Here is a 17,711-nt window from a genome sequence, read left to right on the forward strand (position 1 = left end):
GAGGCGCTCCTTGGTGGTTGTGGGGAGAAGAATGGCGTCGTCCCAGTCCCTTCTCAACCAAGCCTTGCAAATCGCTTCCTCAGTCTGATCTCCCTGTGCTGAGGATGTAGCCAAGGTGGGCTGAGTTCTATGCCCCACACCCCACCGGTTTCCAGGTCCCAGTCCATTCCACGGGCTTTGTTATACTGCCCTGAACAGTCCTGCTGGTTGCTGCTTCCGTGTTGCCTGGGGGTTGAGTGGGGAGTGGGGGAAGTGTCGCAGCCTCAGATCCACAGATCCGCAGGGGCCAACCAGGGATACAACCCGAGTGCCTTTCGGGAACGTAGCAACTTCAGGTCCGTAGAGTCCGTGTGGCTGCAGTGCTCCGCTGCCACTTCATCTGGTGCCGGGACTGCCTCTGTAGGAGTTGCTGCTGGTTTACTGGGCCGCCGACGCCATGGATGGTGCCGGGCGCAGGGCAGTTCAGTTTTTCCTGGTGCCTTCTGGGACCAGGGCACCTAGTTTAAAGTCAGCACCCCACCCAGAGCACTCTCTTTCCAAGCCGAGGTTTTTGTCGTCTCCAGGGACGGTTCTATGAGCAAACTCAGCTTTTCTTTCCTTTCTCCTGGACTCGCAGGAGCTCACCACCACTCGCCAGTTTATCACTCACCGCAGATGCACGCAAGCCGGGTTCCCTCCCCTCCTTCCATGTCTCTGGGTCCCATCCAGCTTTTATCTTCCCCAGTTCACACTTGTACTCTGTCTCTTTCTCTTCCCAAACTCCTGTGGCTCAGTGTCCTATGACTTCAGGCCTTCTCTTTTGAGTAATGGGTACAGGCGAAATGTACGGAGCTCCTTACTTCTCAGCCATCTTGCCTCCCTCCCATTTTATTTTTTTTTCCTTATTTATTCCTGAGAGAGAGAGAGACAGCATGAGCAGGGGGGTTCAGAGAGAGAAGGAGATACAAAATCTGAAGCAGGCTCCAGGCTCTGAGCTGGCTCTCAGCACAGAGCCTGACACGGGGCTCAAACTCACGAATCGTGAGATCATGACCTGAGCTGAAGTCGGACGCTCAACCAACTGAGCCACCCAGGCATCCCTAATTTTGTACATTTTAAATGTTATATAAATAAATCCAGTGTCATTTGATAAGACAAAATATGCTTTTGGGTAATTATTTCATGAATAAGTCAATTAAAATATATTGTAATTTTGCCACATTTTTGCAACGTATCTTTATCCTTTTATCAGAACTAATTAGTATGAAAGGACTGATTGTGGCATAAACATTGCCCAAAAGCTTCTGGAAATCTTGGGTGATGGGGTCATATACCCATAACAGGGTTACAGGTGATGAGATGATGAAGTCTATCCAGTACACGACCACAAAGAAACTCACCAACAACAGGACAGTCTGAGTGGCCTTTCTCTCAGGAGAGACTGTTGAGGAGAGGCGGGTGCTGTGAAGGTACTGGCACTGCCTCTGATGCCTGGACAAGAGAATCACCGTGTATGCACTTGAGAGCAGCATGGTTCCTAGGAAGTAGACATCCCTGCATAATGTCAAAGTGAAAAGTAGTGCCCTGATGATGAAATTTATGTGAGAAAGTGAGCAGTATTTACTGATATGCAGTAGATTGATCTGGGTCACATTAGAAGAAGCAACAGTGTACAAGATGCAGTGAATACTGAGAGACAAGCTGAGAAACCATAAGATGATGAAGGAATGGAAGATGTACTTAGTGCATTTCTGTTTAAATCTCCCCAAACAGGAGGTGCTGGGGCTGATGGTGATGGTCTGGAGGATGCTCAGGAGGCAGGTGGTGGAGATGGAAAGACACCTTGTCACTCTACTCACGTAGAATAAAACGTTGCATTTGAAATCATTCTGAAAGTTTGGTGATTCAAACAGATCTGAAGACAACAGTAACAGTGCAGTGAAGAGTTTCATCATGTGGATAACTGCCACGTGACAGATGATCAGCTTGGTTGGCTTAGGCCTGTGGTCCAGGAGTGGGAAGACGTGAAAGAGAAGGAGGAAGGTATTGGCTGATATTCCAATGCCTACTTGCAAAAATTCACATATTTTAAAAGTAACATGCATGGGAAGTGCAATCATCATAGTGGAAAAGTAGAAATGTATTTTGTATATCTAAAAAAATATTTCTCATAACACTCATGTTATTTATTAAGTGGTCAAATCATCACCAACATTACCATTTTTATTTCACCCAGTTAATCAGTAAACCATTTGTATAAAGTCTTAGAAATACACCTTTTTTTTTTTTTACAAATAGTTTATTGTCAAATTAGTTTCTACATAACACTCAGTGCTCATCCCCAAAGTGCCCTCCTCCATGCCCATCCCCCCCTCCCCCCCACATCCATCAGTCCTCAGTTTTTGTCAGCATTCAAGAGTCTCTCATGGTTTGCCTCTCTCCCTTTCCCCCACCATTTCCGCCCTTCTTCTCCCGCTTGTTCCTCCGTCAAGTTCCTCCTAATCCTCCTATACGTGCAAACATATGATATTTGTCCTTCTCTGCCTGACTTATTTCGCTCAGCATAACACCCTCAAGGTCCATCCATGTTGCTACACATGGCCAGATTTCATTGTTTCTCATTGCCATGTAGTATTCCATGGTATAGATAAACCACATCTTCTTGATCCATTCATCTGTTGATGGACACTTAGGCTCTTTCCATGTTTTAGCTATTGTGGAGAGTGCTGCTATGAACATTGGGGTACATGTGCTCCTATGCCTCAGCATTTCTGTATCCCTTGGGTAAATTCCTAGCAGTGCTATTGCTGGGTCATAAGGGAGTTCTATTGTTAGTTTCCTGAGGAACCTCCACACTGTTTTCCAGAGGGGCTGTACCAGTTTACATTCCCACCAACAGTGTAGGACGGTGCCCGTTTCTCCACATCCTCGCCAGCATCTAGAGTTCTCTGATTTGCTCATTTTATCCACTCTGACTGGCGTGAGGTGGTATCTCAGGGTGGTTTTGATTTGTATTTCCCTGATGAGGAGGGATGCTGAGCAAGAAATACACCTTTAACATGATTTCTATATTAAATTGTGTATGTATATTTTCTGTCTGTCTGTCTAAATATCTATCTATCATCTATCTATCTATCTATCTATCTATCTATCTATCTATCTATCATCTATCTATCTACCTCTATCTTTCTATTTATCTATCTATGCAGATCACACTCAGCATACTCATAATCATGCCAGTATAATGTATCCGTTTTCCATAATTTTATGGTACATGCATTTCTCATTCTTTTCCTTTGCCTTCACATTCCCCTTCCCCTTCTTCTTCTTCCTTCTCCCTCTCCTTCTCCTCCTTTTTCTTTGCTTTACTTTTCTGCATTTCACTTTACTCTTCTGTGTTACCCGGTTTCATGTTCAGAAACATTAATAGTAACGGTCACATGAAGGATTCATAGCAGCTTGCATAGTTGAACAGAAGTAAATTTTATGTTAAAAGGGAAAAATCACTAAAAAAAACAATTGAGAGGAAAATTTCCCGATGAGTCTTCCAACACATAATGGGACAACTTTTTTCTTCCTCTTTTTTTCACACTTAGGGAACATTGTGATTAATTGGGCTTATCCTGATAATTCAGCACAATCACTCCACCTTAAAATCAAATAATTATTTTTTTATAATTTTTTAAATGTTTTTTATTTATTTGTGTGTGTGTGAGAGAGAGAGAGACAGCTTGAGCAGGGGAGGGTCAGAGAAAGAGGGAGATACAGAATCTGAAGCAGGCTCCAGGATCTGAGCTAGCTGTCAGTACAGGGCTCAATGCGGGGCTTGAACCCACGAACCGCGAGATCATGACCTGAGCTGAAGTAGGACGCTTAACTGACTGAGCCACCCAGGCGCCCCAAAATCAAATAATTATTAATCTTCCATCTACACCCTTAATTCCCATTGTTATATAATCTAAAATAATTATATTGAGGATATGAATATTTGGATGTCAACATCCTAGGAGAAAAGAACATAATTTTGGCCATAAATCTATTGAAAATGTACTCAACATAAACATGACTTACTCCACTTTATTTTCAATCAAAGGCATCTCTTCCATAATTTCTCTTTATATCAGTAAGGAATTGCTAAAAGGTCGCTCTCAATTCCCCACTTTAGGACACCCACAAAATTGTATCAAAATGTTCATATGGTGATTTTTCTCGTGGGACTTTAATACAAAGATATCCACCCATGCTTTAAAAGTGTTTATGTCTCCAATAGAAAATATCTCCTCAGGTATGATCAGAAAATTTCCAATATGACAGCACTTTAGAAAATGTCATTGGATAATTTCAGATTTATTCTACCATGTTATTTGTCCTGTATGCAGGCATAATTATTTTATCCAATTAATTTAATACAAGGCTTAGTAAAAATTAGCTTTGTTGTTTAGTATTGTGTTTATTATCCTGAAGGGAAAGTGTGTACTTTTTTATGTGAAGAAATTTTGACAGCTTGTGTTGTGGCTCAAACTCAAAATGTGATTGCTAAAGTAAAACATTTCTCTATAATCGCCTGATATATGTGTATTTTATTATATTATTATTGTTTAATGTTGTAGGGGCTTTTTTATTAAAACACAGTGGAAGAAAAAAAAAAACTACACAGGCAAACCGGAACACTTTGGCATTCTCTTCTGCTTTCATTCAGTACCAACTTCACATAGGACTTTGACAATTAAAAGATAGTAATTTGAATTATCCAGACAATAACTTGTAAGTTTTCCTATTGGTCTCTCAATTGATTTAGCTAATTTCTTGAGGACATTTCTGTTGGTCCCCATGTCACAGTCTCCAAAAGCCTTTTGTAGCTCTGATAGAGTCACCAGAGTTTAAAAATTAAATACAGTATGATTTAAAAAAATAAAGACCAGACTTGATTTCAAAATATGTGAAGTAATTAGACAACATTCAGAGAGAATGTTTGGCTTGAATATGTCTATTTCTCTGCTTAAATAGCCTTTTCTCCTGCATTTTTCCAGGCATAGTATAGCAGGCTGAATAATGGCCCCCCCCAAATATAAGATTCTAATCCTTGGAAACTCTAAATGTTACTTTTAAGGGAAAAATTATTCTGGGTTATCTGCATGGGACCAAAATGCAACCTCCAGTGCCCTTATTAGAAAAATAATAAAATAAAAGCAGAGGATGATCTGACACAGAAGAGAAAGCCATGTGACCGTAGAGGCAGATTAGAGGGATGTGGCCCATAAACCAATGAATGCCAGCTGCCAAAAGAAGCTGGAAGAGACAAGGAATGCATTCTACCCAGGAGCTTCCAAAGGGAGTGTAGCTCCGTTGATACCTTGATATCATCCCAGTGAAACTGATTTTGGATTTCTGCTGCCCAGAACCATGAAAGAATAAATTTCTCTTTTGTTTCTAGTTACTAAGTTTGTCATAATTTGTTAAAGAAGCTACAGGAAACTGACAATGCTCAATGAAAATTAGTTTGCTTTCCCATCTTTGGACAAGATGCTTTGGACAAATGTTTTCCCATTCTTGTCTGTATCCATATTGCCTCATTGGGATTTTCATTCCATTTTCATCATTGGAAACTAGATATCATATCCATTGAGACATAACTGTAGAATAACTTTTTCATCCAGTTGCCATTTTACTCAATAAATTTATTTGGTTAAAGGTATATCTCCACCAATTCATTAACAATGAACTATCTACTAGCCATCATAGTAGGGAATATAGAGGATGGCACGATGGACCAAGTTCCTACCCTGAAAGAATTTATAATCTGTTTTAGTAGTTACACTTGCATAAGACAATTTGTACTAAATAGGTGAAACATTTTCAGAAAATCAAAGGAGGGAAAGAATTATTCCTACTAGAGAATCAAGGAAAGATTTTATGGAAGAATTCACCTTTGATCTGTGTCTTCAAGACAGCTATACTTTATACAGATGCAGATACGGTACAGGAAAGAACAGTAAAGAATGGAGGAATTACGAGCAAGCTAAAGATATATGAGTATTTTACAGAGGAGACATTGTATATTTTTTTAAATAGCTGTTGGGGCGCCTGGGTGGCTTAGTCGGTTAAGCGTCCGACTTTCACTCAGGTCATGATCTCGCGGTTCGTGGGTTCGAGCCCCGCGTCGGGCTCTGTGCTGACTGCCAGCTCAGAGCCTGGAGCCTGTTTCAGTCTGTGACTCCCTGTCTCTCTGACCCTCCCCTGCTCATGCTGTCTCTCTCTCTCTCTCCTAGAAATAAATAAAACATTAAAAAAAAAATAAATAGCTGTAACTACTTTTCAAAATGTTTAATCTATCGTGTGACAGATTTCTCCAGTTTCCAGGAACATACATCTTTACCCACACACTTTAAGGTTTTTGTGTCATGTTGGACCTTTAGAGAAGTACTAAAATAATATTGGCTTAAAGGCACAATGCTATCTAAAATTTAAGAAATACAGACCAGTACCAATGAAACAATTGGGTGTTGGCCACTAGTATATGTGTAATTATTTAATTTTTTAAAAAGTAGTTTATTGTCAAGTTAGTTTCCATATAACACCCAGTGCTCATCCCCACAAGTGCCCTCCTCCATGCCCATCACCCCTCCCCCTCCCCCCATACCCATCAGTCCTCAGTTTGTTCTCAGCATGCAAGAGTCTCTCATGGTTTGCCTCCTTCCCTCTCCCCCACTATTTTCCTCCCTTCTTCTCCCCCACGGTCCTCCTTTGTATGTAAATCATTTAAAAATATATAAGGCTTATGTCACAAGCCATATCCCAAAGATAATAAAATATATTCAATAAAACAAAATAAATAAAAGTTATTATATTTAACACCCTATGAGATATATGATGGGCCACAACTAATTCATGCCTTCTGTCTCAATAAACAACACATACTGAAAAAGGATTTCTGCTGTATTGACAAATAATGCCTTTTTCCAATGACACTCTTGAATACATTGGTACTGACCCTGTAATGGAGAGCACCATGTTTCCCATAGATTAGAGTAGAGAAATAAAGTGCAGGATATGCAGTTAAATTTGAATTTCAGGCAAATAATGAATAATTATGTTATGTCCCAACTATGACAACACATCTGACATGAAAATATGAAAACATTGCATAGTTATACAAAAAGTGATTGTTGTTTTCTGAATTTCAATCTGTATCCTCTATTCATGTTTAGCGAATCTGACAATCTTACTATGGAAGAATCAGGGGATTTGGAAAACATTGCGCATGTCTTGAGAGATGGAATATAAAAAAATTCATACAAGATATATTGGCCAATGTGAAGGCGAATTCGATCCCCGCTGAAATCCTGAAAATGTATAAATCTAGATACACACCTCAGAATTCACCTTCAGAAGAAACAACCAGTCTGTCCTGGGTCTGAGAAGTTTCTGAGCAGTGTCAGAAGACAAAAACTGCAGATAAAATTCCTATTCATTATTATGCCCCGAGTTAAGGCTACTCTGAATATTAAAGGCCAATTGATGTACAAAATCACAAGTAACAGTGAGCAAATATCACCATTAAATAAACCTGGGGAAAAGCACATCATAAAGTCTGTGGACTTACATAAGGTGCCTACAATAATGAGAAGTAATGAAAGAAAGACGTCATTTACACGAATCCAAGTGATATTTCTCATTAGAAAATAGATTATTTGGGAGGAAATAAAGTTTAATAAAATGTTCTTTCTCATCTTTATAAAAATACTTAAGTTTAGAGTTGTATTATTTAATGAATTGTGCAGTTTTCATGCAATTCTTTGACACTGCATGAAGTATATATTTAATGGTATAATCTATAAGGCATATCACATCCTGTCTTCTGTATATTATTGTATTACTCAATAACATCATTTTCCTCTTTAATTTTACCATATTCTATGAAAAAGCATTGGATACCTACGTCTAGTTGTTGGCAGCATAAACTCATGTGTGAATTACAAGTGACAAAACTCAGGTAAGTTGGTTGGTTCAGTGGCAATAGTGTGACCATAAGAAATACAGCTGGTAGTTTCAAAAGGAAAAAAAAATCTCTTGACCTACATAGATCAGTTCCATGAAAATGCCTTTGAAAAAAGTATTTTTCCCAAAGAATAGGTGTGTTAAGCATCAGATACCTTTTAATAAGTAAAAAGCATCCACTGTTATTTGGCAATTGTACAGTGCAGATGAAAACACAGTGTTTTCTAAAAACATATCATACTTTCAAGGCATTTAATTCTCAGTAATCCTGGGGAAAAGACATATGCAGTGAAAATATCACAGCAGAAGGAAGAAATGGAAAAACTGCAGGTAATTGATCACAAACTGTGTAGCAGTATTTGCTTGTTTAATAAACACAACCAGAAAGATACCAGCAAAGTATAACATTCTTTTTTCAAAGAGCTTGTGACATGTCTTACAACATATTTATGCATCAGAGTAATAAGAACATAAAAATCATGACAAGCATGTCACTGATAAATTTGTAAGATAATACAAAGCACGTTCTCAGAGCACTGATTAAGGGTACTCAAACCCATATCTTAGAACGTCTCCTTCCTAAATGCAGGAAAGTCAGTGGCTTTTAACATAAATTATTTTAAGAGACATTTGAAATCCTCTAATGTTCAGGTACATAGTGAGTACAAAGTTTCTTAAGACTTAAGTGTCCATCAACCGACAAATGAATCAAGAAGATGTGGTATATTTACACAATGGAATACTACATGGCAATGAGAAAGAATGAAATCTGGCTATGTGTAGCAACATGGATGGAACTTGAGGGTGTTATGCTGAGCGAAATAAGTCAGGCAGAGAAGGACAGCTACCGTATGTTCCCACGTATAGGAGGATTAGGAGGAACATAACGGAGGACCGTGGGGGAGAAGAAGGGGGGAAATAGGGAGCAGAGGGAAGGAGGCACACCATGAGAGACTCTTGAATGCTGAGAACAAACTGAGGACTGATGGGGGTAGGGGGGAGGGGAAGGGGGGATGATGAGCATGGAGGAAGGCACTTGTGGGGATGAGCACTGGGTGTCATATGGAAACAAACTTGACAATAGACCATTTAAAAATAAAATTAAAATTAAGAAAAATAAAAAATAAAATTAAAAAAGATTTTAGTGGACTAATGGGACCAAAAAAAAATCCATGGCATTATAATTTTGTTGTTTTTTGTTCCCTACTTACCTTGAATGCATGCTCTGTCTTTCATTTAAGGAAATAGACATTAGAAAACATTATTCCTGCCAAATGTAGAAAATCTAACTTCTGAATTTCAATAAATAAACTGAAATATATGTCAATTTTTCTGAATACATGTTTTTTTAAGAAATTTCAATTGCACTTCAAAGAATAAAGGTAAGGATACTAAAGTTAAAAGATTGTTTTAAAGTAAGAGATTATTCTGACTTCAAATTTTGCAAATTAGTTTTCTGTTATCATTGAAACAAAAATGCACAGCATTTAAAGTTTTAGTTTATTTAGAAAAATTAAAACATAAAAGCTAAATTTAAGAAAATATTTTAAATCATGCTGAATATTTCCAAACCCATTCATGTAAACTAGTCATTACCTATGCAGAGATTTAATAAATGGCAAAAGGTTTAATGCTGGATAGTTTTGTGGTAACATGAACATAACAACTAATATAAAAATAAATTATTTCTTTTTATCTATTAAAATTTAATTATTACAAAATGTTTAACACATGTAATGTCTTATGACATCCTATTTCTAAAAAATATAAACTAGAAATAAACAGAAATATATCCAAAATTAAAAGAATAAGGAAGAATGACTAAATCATTCTGAGTTAGTTCATGTTCATTGCATTTTAAAAATAAAATTTTAGAGAAATACATAGGTATTGTGGATCTCAGCTAATTTGTTAACAAAAACATTCAGAAAAGGGAAAAAGTCAAATTCAAGTAGAACACAAAAATGTAAGTATTATTCCATAAATCTATGAATGTATATACTAATAACATTAATTAATTTTACCTTTAATCTGGAAACATCAACTGAAGATATATAATTCAATAAGATATGACTAAAACTATGAGAAGGGAATTCTAACATTTCAGCAAAATGTTAGAAAATTCAGACTCCTATCTGAGTCTTGAATACTCACTGTTCATGAAGATGAGACAGTCACTCAGCCAAATGAGACTTTAGAGAGAGTCTATTTGTGGAGGATGGGGCTACAGTATTGCTTATAGGCAAGGGATGCCCTCAGCTAATCTCCCCCATGCCCATAAGTGTCACATCACCTGTAGAAACAGGACAGCCCTAGCTTTGGGATATGTTATGAAAGAGGGACACCACAGGGACAAGTAAAATTACCTAATTCCTGGATAACAATATATGAAGAACACCTGGGTCCCCTAATTTTCTATATGTAAGATAATCTCCCTAGGTAAACTTTATAGTGAGTTTTATGGTCTCAGTGCCTGTCAAAACAACAAAAGTCTCACAATAACCCTAATTTCAAATGTCTGCAACAAATGTCAAATAGCCCAATGTATCTCTTTTTCTTTCTTCTTAAATAGTTTATTGTCAAGTTGGTTTACATATAACACTTAGTGCTCATCCCCACGAGTGTCCTCCTCCATGCTCATTACCCCCCTTCTCCTCTCCCCCACACCCATCAGTCCTCAGTTTTGTTCTCAGCATTCAAGAGTCTCTCATGGTTTGCCCCCCTCCCTCTTCCCAACTCTTTGTCCCCTTCTTGATGGTTCAAGACCTTGGCAGCCTTCACATATGTTGTAGATTGGTCTTGGGTTAATATCTAGATGATACAGCACATTTGTGGGAATAAAAAGAATATCTGCTACTCTTCACTTAGGGGAAGCAATCTTTCTTTCTTTTTCTTTTTTTGAGTTTCTGTTCATCAATTTTTTTTCCTAAATAGTTTATTGTCAAGTTGATTTACATACAATACCCAGTGCTCATCCCAACAAGTGCCCTCCCCCATGCCCATCACGAAGTAATCTTTCTTACAGAGAACTCAGTCACCGGTCAGGGCATTCCATGGTGAGAAAAATGTCCATGGTGAGAAAAATGTAGGCTACATTTCAATGCCTACTCTTCCACCTGAGTGGCCAGGTGCAAGTAGGAAGGGCGGGGAGGACTTCAAACAGCAATTAGGGTTGAGATATTCATTCTCCTTGCTAAGGTATCCTATTTGACATGGACTTGTAAGATCCTGTGGTGGTGTATTCTGTCACCCCAAACCTTCAGTTCACTCAATGTTTCTTCTCATGGTGCAGTTTATTTCACACACTCAGCAAAGGGGAAAACCTCCTTAGAAACTCACAGATTACTTGCTTTTGTGACACCTATCAAGAACAACTTTGTTATAACTAACTTTAAACTTCGTCCTTATCATACCTGCATGTATGTTTCTTTATCAAACACCAATGGTTATTTCAGTGGTGACCTTTGTCCTGTAAAGAAATGAAAATGATGCATCTGCATGACTCAACTATAAGACATTCTGTAAATACCAAACTTGCTGAGAAAATAAAATAATTGATGATTGCCACAGTTTCCAGGAAGAGAAAGTGTTGAATATTTGGAATACAGAGTACTTTTAGAAAAACGGTGACATTCTATATTATTGTCTAATGGTGCATACAAGCAATTATCGTTTTATCCAAATTCACAAAATGTACAACACCAGAAGGCACAATAATGTAATCTCCGAACTTTGGGTGATTATGATGTGTTAATGTCTGTTCATCAATTGTAATAAATGTACCACTCTGGTAGAGGAAGGTGATACTGGATGAGACTATGCATGTGTGGAAACAGAGAGTATATATATAGCTTTCTCTTAGTTTTTGTGTAAATAAGTGCCTTAAAATTTTAAAATGTTTATAAAACATTGGATTTATCACATGAGCATATAAAGAAGGGTCTCTCTATCTGCACCACCTGACACCTGATGAAGTACTAGGCCATAATGACAGTTCCACACTTCCTGATTGTAAAGTTTAAACAATAATCCACCATCTAGGAATAAAAACTAGGAGGGTAAAACATTAGAAAATATCATTGAAATCAAGAGCTGGCTTTTGAGAGATTTTCAAAATGATAAAACTCAGTTGAAAACAGGATAAAACTGAGAGACTGAGCTAGACTGCTCAGGAAAAGGAAGAAAAGAGGAGCTCCTGGGTGGCTCCGTCAGTTAAGTCATCAACTTCAGCTCAGGTCATGATCTCACAGTCTGTGAGTTGAAGCCCTGGATCTGGCTCTGTGCTGACAGATCAGAGCCTGGAGCCTGATTCAGATTCTGTTGCCCCCTCTCTATCTGCCCTTCCACTGTTCACATTCTGTCTGTCTCTCTCTCTCAGAAATGAATAAATATTTTAAAAAGGAAGAGAAGTCTAAAGTAAATAAAATCATAATGAAACGAGGAGAAATAAGCCAACAAATGTAGATGCAAAAAATTATAAGAGGATATTATTAAAAATTAAATGCAAACAAATCAAACAATATGGAATAAATTGATAAATCATGAGAAAATCTTCCAAACTAAATCAGTAAAAAATAGAAAATTTGAATGGATCAATTATTGTCAAAAAATTGAATAAATAATAATAATAAACTCCCAAAAGGCAAACTCCAGGACTATATGGCAGTGATTCTTACAAACATTTAGGAACAGTTAATGCCTATTATTTTTAAATAATCCCCCAAAAATTAGAGGAGGAAAGAAAACTTATAAATTCATTCTATAAGGCCAAAATTACACAGATACCAAAAGCAGATGACAACACTAGAAGGAAGGAAGGGAGGGAGGGAGGGAGAGAGAGGAAAGAGGAAGTGAGGGGGAGGAAGGGAAGGAGGAAAGGAGGAAGAGAGGAAAGAAGGAAGGAAAGGAGATATTCTCAAAGTGCTGAATGGGCTTTCCTGCTGCTCAAAAGGATGGGTGAGAGCGTTAAGATGGCAGCATAGTAGGAGAACCACAGACATGCTTCATCCCTTGAACATAGCTAGGTAATTATCAAATCATTCTCAATACTCAAGAAATTGACCTAAAGACTGACAGAACAAAATGCACAACTGAGGGAGAGAAGAGGCCACTTTGAGGAAGGTAGAAAGTGCAGAGACATAATTTGGGAGAAGAGACAGACTGAGGATGCTGCAAATGAGAGGGAGTTCTGTTCCCAGGGAATGTCAAGACAGAGTAGAGTGCATGGGATGCACAAAAGATGAATACTTCCCCAAAGTTATTGTCTAAGAAAATGAGAACAGCTAATTTTCATGAAGTTTTGCAACCATCAGGGCTCAAAGACTGGAATTTTAGAAGACGCCAGGCTTAGTTGGAATAGAGTCCTGAGGACACTACCCGACTCCTAGAGAGGAGTCAGGCAAACAACCCCAGGGGCAGAGGGCACAATCTGAGGATTGCCTAAATGCACTGGGAAAGACTTAACTCTTCTTGGAGTGCATCTGTGAGGGTGGCTTTGCCTCTCTGGTGACAAAAGAACCAGCGGGCATCATTTACTCACGCTCTCCCTCAGTCTAGCAGCAGATATACCTGCTGAGGGTGGCTCACTCGGTCACAGGCTATTTAGCCAGCTTGTTCCAAATTCCATGACTGTGCACTATGGTACAACTTCTCGTACCCTTCTAGGTCAAACCTGCATCACTCCCATTGAAATGAGATCCTTTCGCAGAAAATCAGTGAAGGTCACTGCCAAACCAGTTCCCTGAATTTTTTATTTTTTTATTGTTGTCGAGCTCAGCATTTCATTTCATTTCATTTCATTTCATTTCATTTCATTTCATTTTATTTTATTTTATTTTATTTTATTTTTAAATAGTTTATTGTTAAATTGGTTTCTATATAACTCCCAGTGCTCATCCCCACAAGTGCCCTCCTCCATGCCCATCACCCTCCTTCCCCTCCCCCCCACCCCCATCGGTCCTCAGTTTGTTCTCAGCATTCAAGAGTCTCTCATGGTTTGCCTCCCTCCCTCTCCCCCCATATTTCCCTCCTTCTTCTCCCCCATGGTCCTCCGTTAAGTTCTTCCTAATCCTTCTATATGTGCAAACATATGGTAGCTGTCCTTCTCTGCCTGACTTATTTCGCTCAGCTAAACACCCTCAAGTTCCATCCATGTTGCTACACGTGGCCAGATTTCATTCTTTCTCATTGCCATGTAGTTGATTTTTAAATATTTATTTAAACTCAGGTTAATAAATAATGTAGTATTGGCTTCAGGACTAGAACTCAGTGATTCATCATTTACAAATAACACCCAGTGCTCATCCCCACAAGTGCCCTCCTTAATCCGCATCGCCCATTTAGCCCATCCCTCATCCACTTTCATTCCCTCAACCCTCAGTTTACTCTCTGTATTTCAGATTCTCTTATGGTTTGCCTCTCTCTCTGTTTTTTATCTTATTTTTCCTTCCTTCCTCTATATTTATCTGTTGTGTTTCTTAAATTACAGCATGAGTGAAATCATATATTTGTCTTTCTCTTACTGACTTACTTCATTTAGCATAATACACTTTAGTTCCATCTATGTTGTTGCAAATGACAAGATTTCATTCTTTCTGATCACCAAGTACTATTGCATTGTATATATATCTGTCTATCTATCTATCTCTCTATCTATAATCTATAGAAAGATATGCCATCTATTTATCTATAGATATATAGATATACCACTTCTTCTTTATCTATTCATAAGTTGATGGACACTTGAGCTCTTTCCATACACTGGCTCTTGTTCATAGCACTGCTATAAACATTGGGGTGCATGTGCCCCTTCAAATCAGCATTTTTGTATCTTTTGGATAAATAACTAGTAGGTAGATTGCTGGGTCAGTTATGCCAAATCCCTTCCCTCCATGACTGACAACGGCTTACACTCACCTACAGAGGTGAGAGTACAATCTGCAGTCTTAACAGCAGCCAGAGCACAGAGAACATAGAGAGATAAGTATAAAGTGCAGGGAGAAACTGTTGCTCAATTAAAATTAGATGCATAGCTAAATATCTTGAACAAAAAGAGCACTTGAATTTAAGAATATTGCATATTAATAAAGAATACTAACATTGTACTAGGTGCCATAGTAGTGCTTAGGGTATAGTTTTCCTGTATAAAGAGCAAATTTTCCTTAAGGCACTTTGAGAAATAAAATGAAAGATAAAGGAAATTGTAAACACAGGAATATTGAATCTTCCTTGATACTAAACTACAGAAACTGGAGTGTTCTTGCCATCACAAATTTTAAAAATATTTAGAAAAAATAGGGGCGCCTGGGTGGCTTAGTCGGTTAAGCGTCCGACTTTCACTTAGGTCATGATCTCACGGTTCGTGGGTTCGAGCCCCGCGTCGGGCTCTGTGCTGACTGCCAGCTCAGAGCCTGGAGCCTGTTTCAGTCTGTGACTCCCTCTCTCTCTGACCCTCCCCTGCTCACGCTGTCTCTCTCTCTCTCCTAGAAATAAATAAAACATTTTTAAAAAATAAAAATAAAAAAATAAAAATATTTAGAAAAAATAAAATATACTTTTAAATTACACTTAAACTAAAATTAAATTTTTAATGTTTTATAATTAATTACTCTATCATTTGAATAAAATCAAAATAATCATTTTTCAATAACTATTTCATGAATAAGCAATTATAATTAGATTGTAATTTTCCAACATTTCTGAAACACATTTTTATCCTTTTATCAGAACTGATTAGTACTAATCCACTAACAGTGGCATAGACATTGGACACAAGCTTCTGGACATCCAGGATGACTGGGTCATATGTCCACAACAGACTTGAGGAAAAGGAGATGATGACGTCCACCCAGTATATGACCACAAAGAAAGTCACCAACAACAGGACGGTCTGGGTGGCCCTTCTCTCTGGGGAGACTCGTGAGGAGAAGTGGGTCCTGTGAAGGTGCTGGCACTGCCTCTGATGCCTGGACAAGAGAATAACCATGTATGCACTTGAGAGCAACATGGCTCCTATAAAGAAAACATCCCTGGATAATGAAAAAGTGAAAAACAGTCCCCTGGTGATGGAGCTTATGCGAGAAAGTGAGCAGTATTTACTGACATTCAGTAGGTTGCTCTGGGTCACATTAAAAGAAGCAGCAGTATACAAGAGGCAGTTACTATTGAGAAAAAAACTGAGAAACCATAGGATGATAAAAGAATGGAATATGTACTTTGTACACTTATGTTTAAACCTAGCCAACCAGGAGTTGATGGGGCTGATGATGATGGCCTGGAGGATGCTCAGGAGGCAGGTAGTGCTCATGGAGAGACCCCGTGTCACTCGGATCATGCAGAATAAAGACTTACATTTGAAATCATTCATAAAGTTCAGAGCTTCAAACAAGTCTGTAGACAACAGAAATAGTGCAGTGAATAGTTTCATTATGTGGACAAAGGCCACGTGACAGACGATCATGTCAGAAGGCTTAGGCCTGTGATCCAGAAGGAGCATTAAGATGTGGAGGAGAAGGAGGAAGGTGTTGGCAAAAATTCCCATACCAATCAGTAAAAATTGTCCTATCTTAATAGTAATATAAATGGAAGATGTCATCATCACAGTGGCCAAGAAAAACATACTTTTGTGTATCTGAAAAAAATTAGAATTTATATCATAAATATCATTTACTTTGTGATCAAAATCATCACCACAAGTTTTATTTCACCCAATTAATCATTAAACCTACATCACATAATTCTTAGAAATACAGTCTCAAAATTATTTGTCTAGACAAATATACACCTACGTATCTGTCATCTCTATCTTTCTATCTATCTATCATCTATCTATCTATCTATCTATCTATCTATCTATCTATCATCTATAACATACGTATCATCTAACTAGGGAGAAAGAGAGAGAAGGAAAGAGGGAAAGGAGAGAGAGGGAGAGAGAGAAAGAGAGAGATCTCATATTCATATTCATGCCAGGACAATATACACATTTTCCCTACTCCTATGGTGCATTCATTTCTTCTTTAAAAAGTTTTGCTTTATTGTTCTGCCTTATACTATACCATATTTAGTATTAAGAATATTAATATCTATATAAAGTATGCACATGTGTTTGTATAGTTGAACTGATGTACATTTTATGCTAACAGGGAAAGAATTACCAAACAAACAATTGAGAAAAGTAATGCCCAAGTGAGTTTTCCATCACATATTGTGACACTTTTCTTCTTCCTTCCACATGTAGAAGCCATTGTTATTATGTTTGGCTTATTCCGATAACTCAGCATAATCTTACCTTAAAATCACATAATTGTTAATCATCCTTCTATCTACAACCTTAATTATCATTGTCATACAACCTAATGTATTCATATAAGGGATATGAGGGTTTTGATGTAGACATCCAGGGGATAGAAATAATTATTTTATTAAAATCCTATTTTAAAAATTTATTGAACATGAACCTGGCTCATTCCCTTTTGTTTTCATTCACAGTGATTCCTTCTATAAACTCTTTTTATATCAGTAAGGAATTGCTGAATACCATATCTTTTCAAGAGGACAATTTTCAATTTTCAGGAGGACAAAAACACAATTTTCCACTTTATGACATCCACAGAGTTGTATCAAAATGTTTACAAGGAGATCTTTTTGGGGTTTTTATTTAATAAAAGGATATACTCCCATTCCATTAAAAATCTCCCAATAGGGGCTCCTTGGTGGATCAATCAGTTGAGTCT

The 17,711-nt window shown here is 37.8% G+C and overlaps 2 protein-coding genes across 2 annotated transcripts; both read right to left on the reverse strand.

Moving 5' to 3' along the window:
• Window positions 1-1,170: 1,170 nt before the first annotated feature.
• On the reverse strand, window positions 1,171-2,102 carry LOC120227573 (putative vomeronasal receptor-like protein 4). The gene is given in 2 exon segments (XM_039225654.1): window positions 1,171-1,214; window positions 1,217-2,102. Coding segments are annotated over 2 exon segments (930 nt in total).
• A 13,523-nt stretch (window positions 2,103-15,625) lies between these two features.
• On the reverse strand, window positions 15,626-16,570 carry LOC120227574 (putative vomeronasal receptor-like protein 4). Its single transcript, XM_039225656.1, has one exon. It carries the CDS (start codon window positions 16,568-16,570, stop codon window positions 15,626-15,628), a length of 945 nt encoding a protein of 314 aa, XP_039081587.1.
• Window positions 16,571-17,711: the final 1,141 nt, after the last annotated feature.

Source organism: Hyaena hyaena, unplaced genomic scaffold (assembly GCF_003009895.1).
Source record: "Hyaena hyaena isolate Hyena2069 unplaced genomic scaffold, ASM300989v1 scaffold_2534, whole genome shotgun sequence".
Lineage (NCBI taxonomy): Eukaryota > Metazoa > Chordata > Mammalia > Carnivora > Hyaenidae > Hyaena > Hyaena hyaena.

Excerpts from the sequence above, each read along its gene's own strand:
- LOC120227574 (XM_039225656.1), bottom strand. The coding sequence starts at position 16,570 with ATGACATCTTCCATTTATATTACTATTAAGATAGGACAATTTTTACTG.